The following is a 16,925-nucleotide window of genomic DNA, read 5'->3' as shown; positions in this document are numbered from 1 at the left end:
TGATGCACCAGAGCAGGGAAGGGGCATCTGAACCCTCCTGGTGCTGGGCATGGAGCAGGACTGCCGTGGGGCTGGCATGATGCCCCAATGCTGCATCAAGATCTTCTGCGTTGAAGAGCTCATCAAAGTAGGGAGGATATTTTTGAGCTATTTTAATGTAGCTATCCCTAGATTTGCGGGGAAGCAGGGACATCTCGTGGCAACACCATGAACATCTCTTCTGCTTCCAGGTTCCAGGGCTGCCTGGGCTGGTGGCGGTCCGTGCGGTGCACCCTGATCTTCCCTCCCTTCCCTTCCCGGGTACCACACTAGCATCACCCTGAGCTGCCCAGGGAGCACAGTGGCTTTTCCTCGCCATGACGCCTAAACAAAGAAATCAGAAATGATCGTATTCCATTCTTTATTATTGGTTTGGGGCAGAGAGGTGGCGTCACTTGGAGAGGTTGCTGCAGAACTTGGGGACCTTGTGTGGCCCAAGGACCTGCAAACAGTACGCATTCCCACCCTTGCCCTTGGCATGAAGGGGGCTGTAGTATCACCGGCAGTGACATCAGAAGCGGGGGAGATTGTGCAACCATAGTACCACCGCCCGGACATGGCCCCTTTTTCTTCACCTGCAGTTTCAGGGTTGAGGGCTTTTCTTTCTCTGGGTAGGTCATGAAGGAGTCTGCTGTCCATTGTGGCAGAAGTGATATCTGCAAAGTGGGAACAGACCTCCAAGGTGGATGGGGAGGGAGCCGTGCCATCTTTCAGTCACTTCTTTAGTCTCCATGATAACCACAGACCTGGCAGCCTCCCTCATGTCCCTCCTTGTTCCTCATTTCCAAATGCATTGTGGTGGCACAAGGGAGAAAGGGAAAGGCCTGAAACAAGCCATCACTGTGCAGGATGGTGACTTCCCTCCAGATCTGTCCCTAGATGCTGGCGGGACTGTGGCTTACTGCTGAGGCTCTGGCTCATACTGCTTCTCCGTGGCAGTGTAGAAGTCCTCTAGGACCGACTGCAGGTACTCGAAGGTCGGGCGCTCCTCGGGCTTGCTTCGCCAGCATTTCAGAATGATGTTGTAGAGTTCAGTGGGGCACATGTCTGGGCAGGGCATGCGGTAACCCCGCTCCAGGTTGCGAATCACCTCTGGGTTGGTCATCCCTGTAGGGAAACACAACCCAATAGGAGTTATTCAGCACCTAGGAGTGAAACTCAGTACTTCCCACAGCTCACATCCAGATAGGGCTGGAGGGGCATGAGGTGTTGAGATGTCTGGCCACATCTGGGCACCATCCCTTCTTCAAGACTGCACTTCCCCCTCCATCCCTCTGTTCCCTCCTTCACTTCTCTCTAGGGGTTTTGCTCAACATAGATATAACTGAGGTTTGTGGGAGCTGAGGAAAGGAAATCCAGCATGAAGAGACAGGGGTGTGTGTGTAGGCTGGACACTTGGATATGTGTCTCCCAGCATAAAGAAGCACTAGATGCATTGAAGCTGATACACACTCATCCCATATGGCGTACCTGGGTAAGGAATCCTGCCGTAGGTTATGATTTCTGTCAGGAGGATTCCAAAAGACCACACATCAGATTTGATAGTGAAAACTCCAAAGTTAATAGCCTCTGGTGCTGTCCATTTGATCGGGAATTTGGCACCTGTCAGAGGAAGCAAATGGAAATAGAATGAGGAGCTACAACACCACCCACTGCTCCCACAGACATGGGCAAGCAGTCCCCCTAGACTGAGCCTTGGGTCCTTTAGGCTGTAAAGTTCATCAGGGGGTTGAGATGGGACTTATTGATGGTACTGTGGAGTAAGGGAGGTAAGGCCAGAGGAAGGTAATTGCTGACTATCTCCTACTTTTATTAAAAGGATATTTCTACCTGGCACCTCCTTGCCTTTTTTAGAGTTTATTTCCAGTGCTATACTAGGATGACAGGAAATGGTCTCAAGTTGTGCCAGGACAGGTTTAAATTGGATATTAGGAAAAAATATTTACTGAAAGAGGTGTGAAGCACTACAACAGTGCTCCAGGGAAGTGGAGGGGTAACCACCCCTGAAAGTGTTTAAAAAATGTGTAGCACCACGGCTACACATCAGCTCAGTGATGCATCTCAGTGATGTTGGGCCACTTGGACTGGATGAACTTAGACGTCTTTTCCAATCTTATTGATTTTATGATTTGTTCTAAAAGACTTTTCTACACATATGTATTTATAAACATCCATAGATACTGATACACAGAGGCCAAACAATGAAAAGCCTTAATGTATTCGGTAACTAATAATATGCATACTTTTAAAAAATCTAGGTAAACTATTTTACTGATAAAATCAGAGTAGTCTGCAGTCTTGGGTCTCATGAATGAAATCAGGAAGAGTAGCATGGACCAGTGCTGTGTACGCTGAGGACACCATGCTGGAAGCAAGCAGCACCTGCCACAGCCCTTCAGCATCAATCAGCTCTCGTGAGAGACATGCTGCTCTTCAGGTAGCAACTCACTATGGGGTATCAGTGGGTTTCTGTAGCCCCAAACTATCTATGCTATTCAAAGCCAGCACCTTGAGTAGCTTTACTTATAACAACAGTAGGGTTTTATTCTTTTTTTAGCAGAAGTGAGTGAACTATACAACATGTATAAATTATCCTCTTCTTAAGGATGCATATGTATATTAAAAACAAATTAAAGTCCCATTTTATTTTTTCCACCAAGATCTTTTGCATGCTGCAGAAAGTAACGACCATAAGATTGCAATTTCCTTTTAACTAAGGTGAAAAAAACCACCAACAACCCCCCCAACCACATTGATAAAAAGGGACTGAATGTGCTAAAGACTGCAGAGGAAACCACATTTTTATTTGTATATATCCTTTCAGGACTGAAATCCCAAATGCAGTGTGTGAAATAGGTGTCTTTGTCTTGCACGTCATACTCTGACAAGTAGACTGACGAGGCTTGGAAATCCAGTCTACGAGATGAAAACTGTTCAGTGTAGATATATGGCCATTTGTTATTTCAGATTAAATCTCACCAGAAAAATGCTAATAGGGACTGTTTTCCACTGAAATATATTTCCCATTTCCACTGGGTATATTACTAGAATCATGCTGGTTGCACCAAAATTTCTTTAAAGGAGAAAAAGTACCTTAAAAAATTGCAGTAGTCTCACAGTACCTCTTCATGACATTTCACAAACTACATTTCTGAACTTTTAATACTTTCAAGGAGTTTTACATGTTGAAATGGACATAATTGGTACCATGAAAGAGCTGAGAAGAAGAAATTGAAGAAAATCTTGGTATCTTATAAGATGAAAAAAAATCTATTCAATTTCCTTTTCCTGGAAGAAACATCTTCTGACAAGTGTCACTTATGACTGACTTAATCATTTTATTTCAATAATTTCTGCTTGTTTCCCTGATGCTTGATGAAGTCTCGTTGCAATCTGAGTGACATGATCTCATAATTGATCTCAAAGTACAGAGAAAAAGCTGCCCCCAGAGGAATTTAACTTAATCTTGTTGTCCAAATGCCTGTAGATGGACCTTTACACCAACCAAACTAGTTGTCACCTCTCATGGTCATGCTGTCCTGTCTACCACCAGTCCAGATACTCAGGTCCAGCAAGTAGCTTGGCTTTGCAGGTGGAGTCATAACGAGATTTCACTTTAACACAGGAAATATTGGGTTTTGTACGCCTGTTTTGTTGGTTTAGATGCTCCTGGTACTCTGTTCCCATGAGAAGCACCTGCCAAGCTGCAAACCTGCTCCCATGTTTTTTAGGTTGTTCCTCTCTTACCGAAAAGGGTCTTGATCTGGTCTGGATTCAGTTTGCCAGGGACATCTGGAAACTGCCATTGGGTCCAGATTCATGGCTCCAGCTCCACTCCGCAGTACGATGACAGAGTTACACTGCTATTTCCTTCTCTTCAGACTGACTCACCGTCAACATGTAGGTACATGCAGCAAGTTTCATTAGTAGAGGCCAAATTTCTCCAGCAACACAACCTGAGATTCAGCAGAACTCCCCTGAACAGTGCCAGAAGACTTTTTTCCATTTCCATCTGTAAACCTCACTTGCTCTTTCATTGTCCCCAAGCTCCTCTGCGTCTCCTGGGACTCCATTTTTGACTCTCTCCTTTGCTTCGCCTGCTGCCCAGGTGCTGACAACAGCAGCAATGCGGGCTCTGATCTTACCCATTGGCAGTGGTGCCCCATGGTTGGTCCCAATCCAGCCCTTGGATGCCCCATATCTTGTCATGTCTATGTGACAGGAGGATTGGAGATAAGGGAAATGTATTGGTGAGGCAATGCTGGGAATGATACCCACCTTCTTGTGCCAAGTATTCATTCTCAATGATCCTGGCTAGACCAAAATCAGCAATTTTGCAGCAAAGCGTCTCTGAGACGAGTATGTTGGCAGCTCTCAAGTCACGGTGGATGGAGTTCATTCGCTCAATATATGCCATTCCCTCTGCCACCTAGGAGAGGAAGAAGAGATCATCTTCATCAGTCCCCTCTACATGACAACAAACTAGCTGGCCTGTATCTTACCTTCCTTCACAAAAGCACAGTACGCCTATAGGGTTGCTCACATGCCTCTATGCACATGGACATGCATATGTGCTCAATAAATCGACAAATTGATCAGTAGACAGATAGATAAACAGGTAGACAGGTATGTAAATAGATATTGCCCATGTATGCGTGCACACATGAAGCTTTATCAGCGTGCACTCAGCCTCCAAAAGATTTCAGCAGCCAAGTCAAGCAGTATAGAAGCACCACTCTCCGTTTTGCTCAGAAGTCACAGCTGTGAGTCATGTCTGTAGCAACACACAGAAAGTTGAAGCAAACCTGAAGCCACATCACTGGATTCCCAGTTTCTGCCACAAGACTCTCCCTACAAGCTGGAATTCTAATCACAAACACTGGGCGTTAAATATGTGAATTAAAAAAATAATAAAAAAAGAAGTCCTCAAAGTTCTTATCTGTCCATCATCTGACCCCTGGAGATCCCTCTACAATAAAACTAATGGGTGTTTTCTTTCCAGACTAGGACCCAGGACACAATACAATTTCCTTCTGATACCTACAGGATGCAAGAGAGCAGAAGACTCAGGTATTCACAGGAATATGGCTGGGGTAGAGTATGTCCCTGTACAAATTCCTTGTCCTGGGCATGTGCTGCATCACACCTTACTTTTGGAGTTTCTTTCTCTCAAGATCATCTTTCACTGTTTAGGTTTTTGGAGCAGGGAGTAGCCCTGGGGAAGTGCCTGGTGTGTGACAAACCTCTATAAATGATGGCAACAATCTTTTATTGCTAGGTGCTGGGGTATATAAAAAAGAGAGATTGCAAAGTTGCTCTGTCAGTCAAGCTTCAGATTTGGGTTAGGCATTGTCAGGAGTGTGCGTGGATGCATGCACCCCCTGTTAATAGTGGTTAGTATCTATTAAAGATTTTATGTGACTGTGGGTGAGGGCAGAGCAATTTTCCACTCCATACAGATGCATATCAGCATCTTGACTTACATGTGGTTTTAAACAGGATACTAACACATACTTTCCAATGCTGTGTTTCTAGCCTGTGTCAACACCCCTTCAGTGCAAGTGCTGTCTACTGTAGTGGAAAATGGAAGAATTGATGTAATATCCTGTCCTGATGTTAATGAGATAGTAACCAGCGATGGGCTCATTCCAGCCCCGTGTGCTTTTGAGAATGTACCCTCAAGACTGACTACAGGATCAAGAACATTGGCCCAGAGCTGTCTAATTTTAACACTGATGGATGTGATTGGATCCAAAATTGCTCTTGAAAGGGTTGGGTCCTGTTGGGCTGTGATGTCATCCCTACACCACAGATGAACAGATTGCAAAATAGCTAAAAAGACTGCCCTTTTCCTCCTCCTGGAGCTACTCAGTAAGCGTTTAAATCCCTGCCCTAGCAAGGTGGTGCTGGGATGGGAGAGGGAGCTATGAAAGATGTCCTTCCAATTGATGTTCTTGTCTTGAGGGATGGGTAAAATCCTTCTTATCCCATGTGTTGTGGGTGGCTTGTGTGTGATATTACGTTGTTGGTTGTGTGGATTTGGTTTGTGTTCAACTATCCTGGTCCTGGAAGTGATGCACAGTGCAGGGTGCTGCAAACTCTGTGAAGGGATGTGAGAAGGATATGCAGCGTGAGTGAGTACTTCCAGGTGCCCATGGAGAGATGACATTCACATGCACTTTCTCAGCAGTAGGGATAGTTCCCACTGTGGGGACTAGTTGACCATTGTAGCAGAAGGGCTTCTGGCCAGCTCAGGCTACACCACATCATCACGTTCAAAGCTCTGACCCTGAACTTGGAGAGGAGGTTTGAATGCATGAGGTTTTCCTGGGAATGGAGGGCTGTAGGGGGATTTGGGAGGCTACAGAGAGTCTGGGTGGCTATAGAGGTCTTTGGACCATGCTCGTGCCTGGGACAGACAAGACCTCTCCCTACAGACCTGCCTGGAAATGCTTCCTTATTCCACATGCTCAATGCAAATTATAATGTTGTGTTAAATAAATGCATGAGTACTCACAGCTTCTGGTGTCACTGCCTAAATCGGGGTGTAATATTGACTGATAGCTTTGTTACGGAGCTGAGTCACTCCTGTGACCGTAGCTGGCTGCAGATTGCCCTGGCTATGGTGCTTTCTGCTGTCATAGAAATGCATCAAGCCAATTTCTGGAGTAATGCTCCCATCAAAACCAAGAGCTTCACAATATGAGTGAATTTGGACCATTCTGCTTATCATCAGGAATTTAAAACAAACAACAGGCTACACCTTTCAAGAGAAGGAGTGAAAGAATGGAAAAGTGAGGGAGAGAAGTGGGGAGATAAAGAGAGGGGGAGGGAGGGGAGGGAAGGAAGGAAGGAAGGAAGGAAGGAAGGAAGGAAGGAAGGAAGGAAGGAAGGAAGGAAGGAAGGAAGGAAGGAAGGAAAAAATAGGGAGAGTGCAGTTGGCTCTGTAACCTTCCAGACAACACAGATAGAGATTTATCAGTAGTGAAAAGGGAAAGCACTGAAAATTGTTTTTCTGCAACGTTCATAGGGATGCAGAGGAAAAATTATGACAGATGGGGACACTACTTTAGAATATTTATTTAGAATATTTAAATATTTTCATACTGATTAAAGCAAAAAGGAAAATCTTTGGCTATGGTATAACCTTTGTTCAAGTTTTAAGAGGTTCCAGTATCTAATAAAGTAATTTCTTTATGATGGTTGGAACCAAGTGGTCAACGTTTACACATTGTTTGCTCAGGGTCACTTTGGCCCAGAGAGGCTGAACAATCTCATAGTAAATCCCAGAGTTGCACATCAAGATAACTGTATTCAGTCGTGACACAGATGGTACATGTTTCTTTTCCAGTATTTCCAAAATTAGCCTAACTCTGCTTTGGGTGAGCCAGACTCTGGGTGGGACCAAAGTGGAATGATTTTGCCAATCTCTTCCTTGCTGTATAATCTGTTGAAAAGATGCAGCCACTCTAGTTGTGGTTTCCCTAACTCGGACCTGTTTGAGTTTGGATGCATTTCTGGATGGAAACATTACGATGCAGCTGCAACTATTAATATTAGCAACTATACTGTGTTTGGTTCTGGAGTCTTCAACACGGGAAGGACATGGATCTGTTAGAACAAGTCCAGAGGAGGCCACAAAGATGATCAGAGGGCTGGAGTGCCTTGTCTATGAGGACAGGCTGAGAGAGTTGGGCTTGTTCAGCTTTGATAAAAGAAGGCTCTGTGGAGACCTCATAGCAGCTTTCCAGTACATAAAGGATGTCTACAGGAAAGCTGGTGAGGGGCTGTTTATCAGGGAATGCAGGGACAGGGTGAGGTGGAATGGTTTTACACTGAAAAAGGGGAGATTTCCTTTAGATATCAGGAAAAAAAATTTTACTATGAGGGTGATGAGGCCCTGGCCCAGGTTGCCCAGAGAAGTTGTGCCTGCCCCATCCCTGGAGGTGTTCCAGGCCAGGTTGGATGGGGCTTTGAGCAACCAGTGGAGGGTGTCCCTGTCCATGGCAGGATGTTGGAACTGGATGGGCCTTAAGGTTCTTTCCAGCCCAAAACATTCTATGATTCTATGATTTACAACCTGGGGACACTTAGAGGGAAACAACCCTACAAAAAGCAAAAGTTTGTTCTCATAAGGAACAATATTCCCAGAATCGAGGATCAGAGCATCCCTTATAGTAATTATCAGAAGGGAAGAACTGCTGAAAGCCAGTGTCTACATCAATAGTTTCTTTGTTAAGCTTTTTATCCCATTTGGTAAAAAGAGAAACAAACTTATTTCCTGCCCAGCAAGCCAGAGAAACAAACCCAAACCCCCCAAAACAACCCCCAGTTCACTAGCACTGCACTCCAGAGACTGTCCTAAGGACGGCAGAGCATTGCTGAGCTGACAAGCACATCAGCGCAAGAGGGATGAGAGAGAGGAACTTTAAGAAAGCACACCAGGAGGTGCTGTTTTTCTCCATGAAATCCATGCTCTGACAGACTTCATACTTGCAAGATTTTCACGGAGGCAATAACACAGCTTTGAGTCTGTTTCCCAGAGGCTTTTCACTAACCTGAGCAGACATATCAATGAGTTTGGGGAGATTCAGCTGGCTTCCTTCTTCTGTCTTCAAATAATCCAGCAAGCACCCTGCAAAATCCAGGGAATCACAGTGGGTGTCCGCCGGACAATCTTCCATTAGGAAAGTTCCCAAACACAGACCGTTTCCCCCCTCTATTTTGCAGACTGCTGAGTATTCTCCACTCAAAGTAGACAACAAGACAAAAAAGGGAACAACTTCACCATGAGAGGATTAAAAATCTGAAAGAAACTTCTCTTAAGAACAGTTAAACTTTAAATGGGAGATGGGAACTTTAAATACTCTTCAGATGGAGCATCACCATCTTGTGAAGTAGCTGAAATATGAGACCACAAAAGACAGGATTTCATTGCCCAGCAAGTCCCTTCTAGAACTAAAAACTAACTTCACAGAGTCATAGAACGTTTTGGGTTGGAAGGGACCTTTAAAGTCCTTCCAGGCCACCCCCACTCTGCAAAAGCAGGGACATCTTTAACCAGACTGAGTTGCTCAAAGCCCCATCTAACCCAACCTAGAATGTTTCCAGGGATAGGGCCTCCATTACTTTCCTGTGCAACCTGTTCCACTGTTTCACTGCCCTCATTGTAAGCAACTTCTTCCTCATATCCAGTCTAAAACCACTCTCCGTTAGTTTAAAACCACTACTCCTTGTCCTGTCACAACAGACCTTGCTAAAAATTCTGTCCCCATCTTTCCTACAGGTCCCCTTTAAGTACTGAAAGACTGCTATAAGGCTTCCCCGGTGACTTCTCTTCTCCAGGCTGAACAACCCCAACTCTTTCAGCCTGTCCTTGTAGGTAAGGAGCTCCAGACCCCATATAAGTTTTATGGCCTACTTTGGACTTGTGCTTCACTTAGTCTTCTGGCTTACAGATCTGGTACAATGCTTTCCCCCTCATCCCCTTTAAGATGGGAGTACCAGCCTGCTTGTTGACCTGATTTTGCAGAAACCAAATGAAAAATCTTCATGAGGCTCTTTACCATTGGCCATGAACTCTGTCACAATGTAGATTGGCTGCTTCGTGACTACCGCATACAGCCGGACCAGTTTGTTATGCTGGAGCCTCTTCATCAAGTTTGCCTCTGCCAGGAAGGCATCAGGATCCATGCTGCCTTCCTTCATGGTCTTCACAGCAACCTTGATGTTGTTCTTGTAATAGCCTGTAAAGAGATAATGACACATAGAGGAATTTTGACCTCTCAACGGACAGAAGCAGAGGAGCTTGTGGGTCAGGGAACAGAAAACCACAGCAGCAATTTTGAATTACTCAATGAGAATCAAATGGTAAATCTCAGTGCCAGTGGGCCCTGAGCAACCAGGAGGTATGAGAGGAGAAGAGAGAGGCATGACTCAACTGTCAATTCACATGGCTTCACCAGGGATCATCCCTGCCCTGGGTGGTAGATGTCCATGTGGTGAGCCCATCTTCCCAGGCCTGCAAGAATCTTTCTGGATGAAAACCCTGACACCTCCCACCAGCTGAACTCTCAAATAGCACAAACACCATCGAGAAAACCAAGACTCTGCAGTCAGGACGTCAAGCTCTGTCTGGTCCTGTCCACACTCTCAATTGCCAAGGCAATAACCAACCACAAAGAGGACAGTAAAGGAAGGTGAGATCACCCTATTTGTTGCCCTGCTGGTTAATAGTGGGTAGAGAGGCATAAGGGATTAAAATATGGATTATAAAGTGGAACAGGGAAGCAGAAAAAGTCGGATAGTGTCACCCAGGAATCCTGTTGTGTGTAACTTAGGATCCCACACTCATGCCCAGGATTCCAAGGAAGAATCAGAGCATGTCTCAAGAGATGAGTACATAGTTATATCAAACCCATCACATGTATCTTGCCTGTGAAACCCATGTTCATCCACTGATCTGTGTAAATGCAACCTGTCTCATTCTTTACAGGAACATGGCATCTACTGCTGTGTGTTTACCTATAAACTGGGAGGTTGGAACTAGATGACATTTAAGGTCCCTTCTGATCCAAACCATGCTATGATTATATCACTAGAATAGGTTGCCCAGATAAGCCATGGCTGCCCCACCCCTGAAGTTATCCAAGGTCAGGTTGGATGAGGCTTTGAGCAACCTGATCCAGTGGAAGGTGTCCCTGCCCATGGCAGGGGGTTGGAACAAGTTGATCTTTAAGGTCCCTTCCAACCCAAACCACGCTGAATGGTTTACTTTAGTATCCCCATGCCCAAACTAGTCTTGTCTTAGGAAAAGAGGTCTTTCCATCTCCTCTGTTTATGTTTTTCTTCCCTAGAATGGTGGAATTATACTTACCCATCCACACTTCCCCAAACTGCCCACTGCCAAGTTTCTTCACAAGCTTCAGAGACTCCCGTGGGATTTCCCATTCATCCTGTGCCCAGGGTCTCTGGGGCACCAGGGATATGCAGGGAGCTGTGAGCCGCTGGCACAGCCCATCCCCTTTCTCTGCATAGGGATGAAGTACAGGTCAGTTAAATGAGATGGGCTGAACTTTCAGTCTCAGAGCTAACTTCCTGTTCCTCCATATAGACATGCCAGGAAAAAGTCAGCCCACAGGTAACATCCACAACTACACAAATGTTTCAATGGTGGGGATCAAGGCATCCTGAATGGATCCAATGAAAGGAAAAAGCTCAAAGGGAGCCCCAGAGGAGAACATCCTCCTGCCCTGCAAGTCCAAACCCTGTTTCCCAAGTATCTTTCCTGTAAATTCCTTCAGCATATGTTATCTTTTATTTCTTGACAGGGACACTCCCCAGTCACAATGCCCTAGGATGAAAGACAGGACACGGGTGCCCAAATTCTGCTTGGAGAAACACATCTTGCTTGATGAGAGTGGATGGAGCGATGGTGGTGGCTGGTAAGCCTGTCCTCCCTCTGTCCACATGCCCACCTTCTGATAGCAGACAAACCTGTTAGGAAAGGCAAGAAACTTACGGCTGTAATGATGGATTAGCTCTGGCAGGGTAGAGAAAGTCATCCTGGGGGAAATGTAATACCCTCCACCATCTAAGGAGCGGATCCTGTAGTGTTTGATGATGTCCCCGTGAGCAGAATCACCATCTCTCACAGACAAGGAATAGGCACCTGGAGAATGAGCAGAAGAGGGAATGGTGAGGGCAAGTAGGACCTGACTCAGGGACTAGCTACCTCTTCTACCTTCAGCTGCCTGCAGCTGCAGGCACTTCTCCCAGCTCCTGCTGATGCCTTCTCAAGGCAAGTTGCACCAGGCTGCAAAGCTGCAAACTTCCCTTTTCCCAAAGCAAGGGAGAGGACAAAGGTTCACCAGAGCTTATCTGGGCCTGTCAAGGCTTGGTTGAGTAAGACCTGCCTATGCAGTGGCTAACAAGGAAGCAATATAGCAATCCATAGCATATCTCCAGCCAGATCAATCTGATGCTCCTTAGGTCATGATGGTGCAGCCAAGCTCCGCATCTCCTGTTTGAGCTGTCAACTCCTCCATCCCATCTGGGCAAAACAAGTGACTGCAGTCTCATCAGTTTGTACACAGGATTGACAAGAAACTGAACTACCCCACCAGCACAACCAGAACTGCAGTAAGTGGGAGACAGAAGGTCAAGAGATACATTCTCTGTCTCAGCATTTTTCAAGGTCTCCATGTCCTTGTTATCCCCTGTAACCCTTGTGCCAAGGTCAGTGGAAGGTACAAAATAAGGTGCAGAAGAAAGCTGTCATGTTCAGCAATAAACTTGTGACTGTGGCTAAACCGGATCTTAGATACACATCTAGATGCAAGTGCCTTTTGACCTCATTGATGCTACTCAACTATCTACCACACCAGCCTGCTATTTTCTCCTTATAATGGGTTTATAACTGGAACCACGGGCTTGGATTTTGTGCACAAAACTAGCACTAGGTGTTGCTACAGAGCAGCAACTTCCAGCCTATATCCGTGTAATTTTCAATACAGTTTAGCAGTGCTTTTTTTTCCTTTTTTCTGGATCATATTTCCAGAGTAAGTTGTTACAAGCCTGCTGAGCTGTGAAAAGCCTTATACGTCATTCTGGTTGATAGGCTGCCTTTTTAATGTTTGAAAAGACGAAGCTGTATGTGTTAAAAAGTACATGAGAGACATCATAAGCAGAAGCAGGGCTTTCCATGGTGACTCTGAAACCCTAATCTTGCGTGCAAGGGGAAAGTTTACCAGGATCTAACACTCACTGGCTAGTGTTTCTCCATCACAGCACCACCAATTCCCTACCCTGCAGCTGAAGGCCATTTTTATTTTTAGGAAGTAACAAAAGAAAACCATTTTTGAGGATATTTGCTCTGTTGCAGTGATTATAAAGCTTTATAAGCAGAATTCGGCAAAGTCTAAATTTTTTCCAAGTGCTAGCAGTTGTTTCGGGGGACTCCCTTTCTGCAGAGACCAGACTGTGAGATATGGTGGCATAATGTGCATGGAAGATCTGTTGGCTTAAATGCAGAGCCAGGGAACCTCAAGACTGGAAGCATACAGCCTCGGTTTGCTTTTGATCAGATAGCAGAAAAAAAATTCTTTACTGAAAGAGTGGTGAAGCATTGGAAAAGGCTGCCCAGGGAAGTGGTGGAGTAACCATCCCTGGAGGTGTTTGAAAAATTTGTATATGTGGGGCTTCAGGACATGGTTTAGTAGGCATGGTGGTGGTGGGCTGATGGTTGGACTTGATGATCTTAGAGGTCTTTTCCAGTCTTAATGGTTCTATGATTTTATGTTGGGCTTCTTCTCAACAGCGGATGCTCTTCTGAAACTCCTTCCTTTACTGTAAGTGTCAGCCTGAAGACAGACTGAGAAGCCCTTTTGGCTCTATCAGTCCTGCAGCTGAACATCTGAGAAACAACCCTGAAGCATTTTCTAAGGGACAATAAAAAATCTCAGTCAATGGGCAAAAGAATGCCTTGGTTTTGCAGCCTATACCTCAGTAACCAAAAACCATTACACAGCTAAGGATGTCTTTCCCAGAGAGTGATCTTCAGTCCGTGGAGGGTGCAGAGTGGTGTTGCTAGGGCTTGTGCCTGCAGTTCTGCTACAGCTGATTTGCCACATTCATACTTTCTAGGACCTGACCTCATACCTCCTCTGGCTACTCTGGTGATCTTAAGTTGCAAATAATGATGATGATGATGACAATGACAACAATGATGATGATAATAGCAATAATGTATATTATTGTTGGGGATTATGATGTTATTTTAACTTCAAAGTGATTAAAATAATGTTCAGGCCAGGCTGCAGCCATCAGACTTAGGCTTATATGGCACAAGTCCAAGAGGGTGTTTTTTGCGTCTGGGACGTGGTTTATGTGATGTGTGGGATTTTTACAATGCAAGGCCTGCTAGAGGAAGGAGCCAAACATAGTGTGATCCCAGCTGCACTGCCAACAGACAACATTGCAGAAGGAAGCACAGGAATTAAGGACTAACATGTGTGTAAGTGGGTGCCTGGAGGCTGATAGTCAGCAGAGAAGAGATTTGATCTGTCTGTTAGTGTGGTTGCACCTAAAATGCCTTCTCTCCCACATGACCTGCTTTCTACTGACCCTTTAAACCTTCCTGTGTCTTTCAAACCAGTGATGTGCAGCAAGCAGCAGTGACAGGGGCTCTGGGCACCCTCCAGGTCAATCTATCAGCTGCCTACTACCAACATGAATACTCATCCTGTCATTAGAGCTAATGACTGTATTTCACCCCAAGTCAGAGTTTAGTCTGTTGGAGTGAGTGTGGTAGAGCTTTCCCTGTCATTCACCCTGACCAATTAGTGTTCCCTTGGGAGCTGCAGTGCAAAGGCAAAGCACTACAGGCTGAAAAGCTTCAATTCTCTCTTCTCCCAGTAACAGCAGCAAATGAAAGATGTTAAGTGGAGCTGGACAGATGGCAGAATTTCTAATTTCCCTAGATTATAGCCAGGATGGCCAGAAGGAGTTCCTGCTGCTCAGGCACAAGGGAATTTCTCCCATCCTACAGTCCTACATTGCAGCATGTTTGACAGAACTGGAACAGGGTGCCCAGAGAGGGTGTGGAGTCTCCTTTTCTGGAGATATTCAAAACCCACTCAGATACACTCCTGTGCAACCTGCTGTAGGTGAACCTGCTTTAGAAGGAAGGTTGGACTGGATGATCTCCAGAAGTCCCTTCCAACCCCAGCCATTCTGTGATTCTAGGCTTCTGTGATCCCAGCACAGAGCTAGGCTGAAACACAAAGGTCCACACCTGCATTTCACACCAGCTCAGAGTAGTGTGAGCACAACCAAATATTGCCCTGAGCAGCTCTGAGTGCCAGATCCTCCTGCTATGGATCTGGGATCCCTAAACCATCCTACAAGGGCTGTCAGGTTCTTTCTGTTCAAAGAGTGGCAAGTTTTGTATGGGAAAGAAAAACAGGAGATTTAAATGTTTGGATTCAACTTCACATCATACCTTGGGCTGTTTTGGTCACCTAAATATGGGTGTGTGGTACTGCTTGAGATGCTCTGGGACATCTGCAAGGGCTTGGTAGGTAGAATGCAAAACCACATGTCCTGGTGGAGCACTTGAAGGTGACTCTAAGATATCCAGGGTTTGGCAATCAAATGAAGCCCCAGTGGCTACAACGAGAGCTTAGGCAACTGCCACACATGATATCTGCATTTACACCTGCATCTCAGACTGAGTCCTACCACTCTATGTGGCACTTCTTTTTCCTATAGGTCTCACCCGGCTCTTAACTCCTTCCTGGCTGGAAACCCAGGCTCTCAGCTGGACATAGCAGCTGTGCTCTGTGAAGTCCCTCCTGCTGGGAGCACGGACATAGCAGTCTTGCTGCAAGCCAGGAGTTTGTGACTAGGCACAGCTGTGTGACTGTGTTCCTGCAGACTTCAGAATTATTATTACTTCAGGGGAAGATTTGTTTATTTCCAGCAGCTTCAGCAAGGCTAGCCCTTCACCAATGACTTCACTGCTTGGTCTTCTTCCCACACTGTCTTGACAATGACCCATCTTCCTGGGATGTTGAATGTGCCTTTCATGGCTTCTGCAAAATGTCAACTGAAAGCAGAGCCCCAGGCTGGCAGGTCTTCAGTATCTTTAACTATAATCAAAATGAGACACTGTGAACACTGTTTGCGATGGGCTGTATATGGTACTGCAGTTTTGCAGGGTGCAGACTGTGTCCTGCTGTGGCTGAGACAACCCAATATGAGACGACCACTCTCCAGTGCATACAGCTAAGGTGGGGTACTGCCCTTAGCTCGACTGAGCACTTGGCCTTGAAGGTCAAATCATAGAATTATAGAATTATTTGGGTTGGAAGGGACCTTAAAGATCACTTAGTTCCACCCCCCACTGCCACGAACAGGGACATCTTCCACTAGGTCAGGTTGCTCAAAGCCTCATCCAACTTGGTCTGAAACATCTCTAGAGATGGGGCATCCACGACTTCTCTGGGCAACTTGTATGAGTGCCTCACCATCCTGACAATAAAAAATTTCTTCCTGATATCTAATTTAAATCTTCTCTCTTTCAAATGTAGCTGATGATGTGCAAAGTGAATGAAAATATATGTCATAGAAGAGGAAAACAGGAAGATCCTGTGGAGTTCAAAAGGCAGTGTCAGTTCAATGGCATTGCTCTGGACCTCTCACGGTGGGTCACTGAGTGCTTTACCTTAACAAACTCAGCTTCACAGCACATTTAGAGATGTGTCTCTTACCCACTTCCTTCTAGAGAAGAGAACACTGTGTTTGAGACAGATCAAATGGTGTCCCTGCGGCCTTTCAGGCAGTTCAAGGCACAAAATATTTAGGTAGAAGCTGATTACATAGGGTGATTCAGAGGAGGATGAGGTGTTTGAGGGAATCACATTCCATTTTGAGATAGAATACTAATTATCAGAAAGGTCATAGGTGAGACTCACATTTCAGAGCAGAAGCTGATCTCTGACCATTTGGGATTAACACAGGACTTCCATGGAATGGAATACGTTACATCTGCTAAAGCAGAATATCACACACCTCCAAATAAGTCTGCATGTGGACAGCAGAGACAGGGCATTAAAGACCAGGTCTAGCCTGGTTATTTCTCTTTGAATCTCAGGACTTCACCATCTCTGTCCAAGCCTTTTGAAACCTAGACCCAATCACATTTCAGACAATCACAGGGAAATATTTCATCATACAATCATCATAGAATCAAAGAATATTTTGGGTTGGAAGGGACCTTAAAGATCATGCAGTTCCACCCTCCCTGACATGGGTGTACTGCCATGGCAGGGACACCTTTCACTGGATCCAATAGCTCAAAGATGCATCCACCTCCAGGGATGGGC

The 16,925-nt window shown here is 45.5% G+C and overlaps 1 protein-coding gene across 1 annotated transcript in view; it reads right to left on the bottom strand.

The window, feature by feature from the left end:
* Window positions 1-402: 402 nt before the first annotated feature.
* The window catches only part of BLK (BLK proto-oncogene, Src family tyrosine kinase), a 49,846-nt gene continuing 33,323 nt past the window's right edge, over window positions 403-16,925 (bottom strand). The window contains exons 7-13 of the mRNA XM_009562566.2: window positions 11,561-11,710; window positions 10,916-11,068; window positions 9,606-9,785; window positions 8,598-8,674; window positions 4,318-4,468; window positions 1,510-1,641; window positions 403-1,146 (exon numbers count right to left, since the gene is read on the bottom strand). Of these exons, the coding sequence (XP_009560861.2) occupies window positions 938-1,146; window positions 1,510-1,641; window positions 4,318-4,468; window positions 8,598-8,674; window positions 9,606-9,785; window positions 10,916-11,068; window positions 11,561-11,710 (1,052 nt within the window). The 3' untranslated portion in view covers window positions 403-937. The remainder of the gene's footprint in view (window positions 1,147-1,509; window positions 1,642-4,317; window positions 4,469-8,597; window positions 8,675-9,605; window positions 9,786-10,915; window positions 11,069-11,560; window positions 11,711-16,925) is intronic.

The sequence above is a fragment of the Cuculus canorus genome, chromosome 3 (assembly GCF_017976375.1).
Source record: "Cuculus canorus isolate bCucCan1 chromosome 3, bCucCan1.pri, whole genome shotgun sequence".
Taxonomy (NCBI): domain Eukaryota; kingdom Metazoa; phylum Chordata; class Aves; order Cuculiformes; family Cuculidae; genus Cuculus; species Cuculus canorus.
The sequence above is the reverse complement of the archived record's forward strand: the minus strand, read 5'-3'. Positions and strand labels throughout refer to the sequence as shown.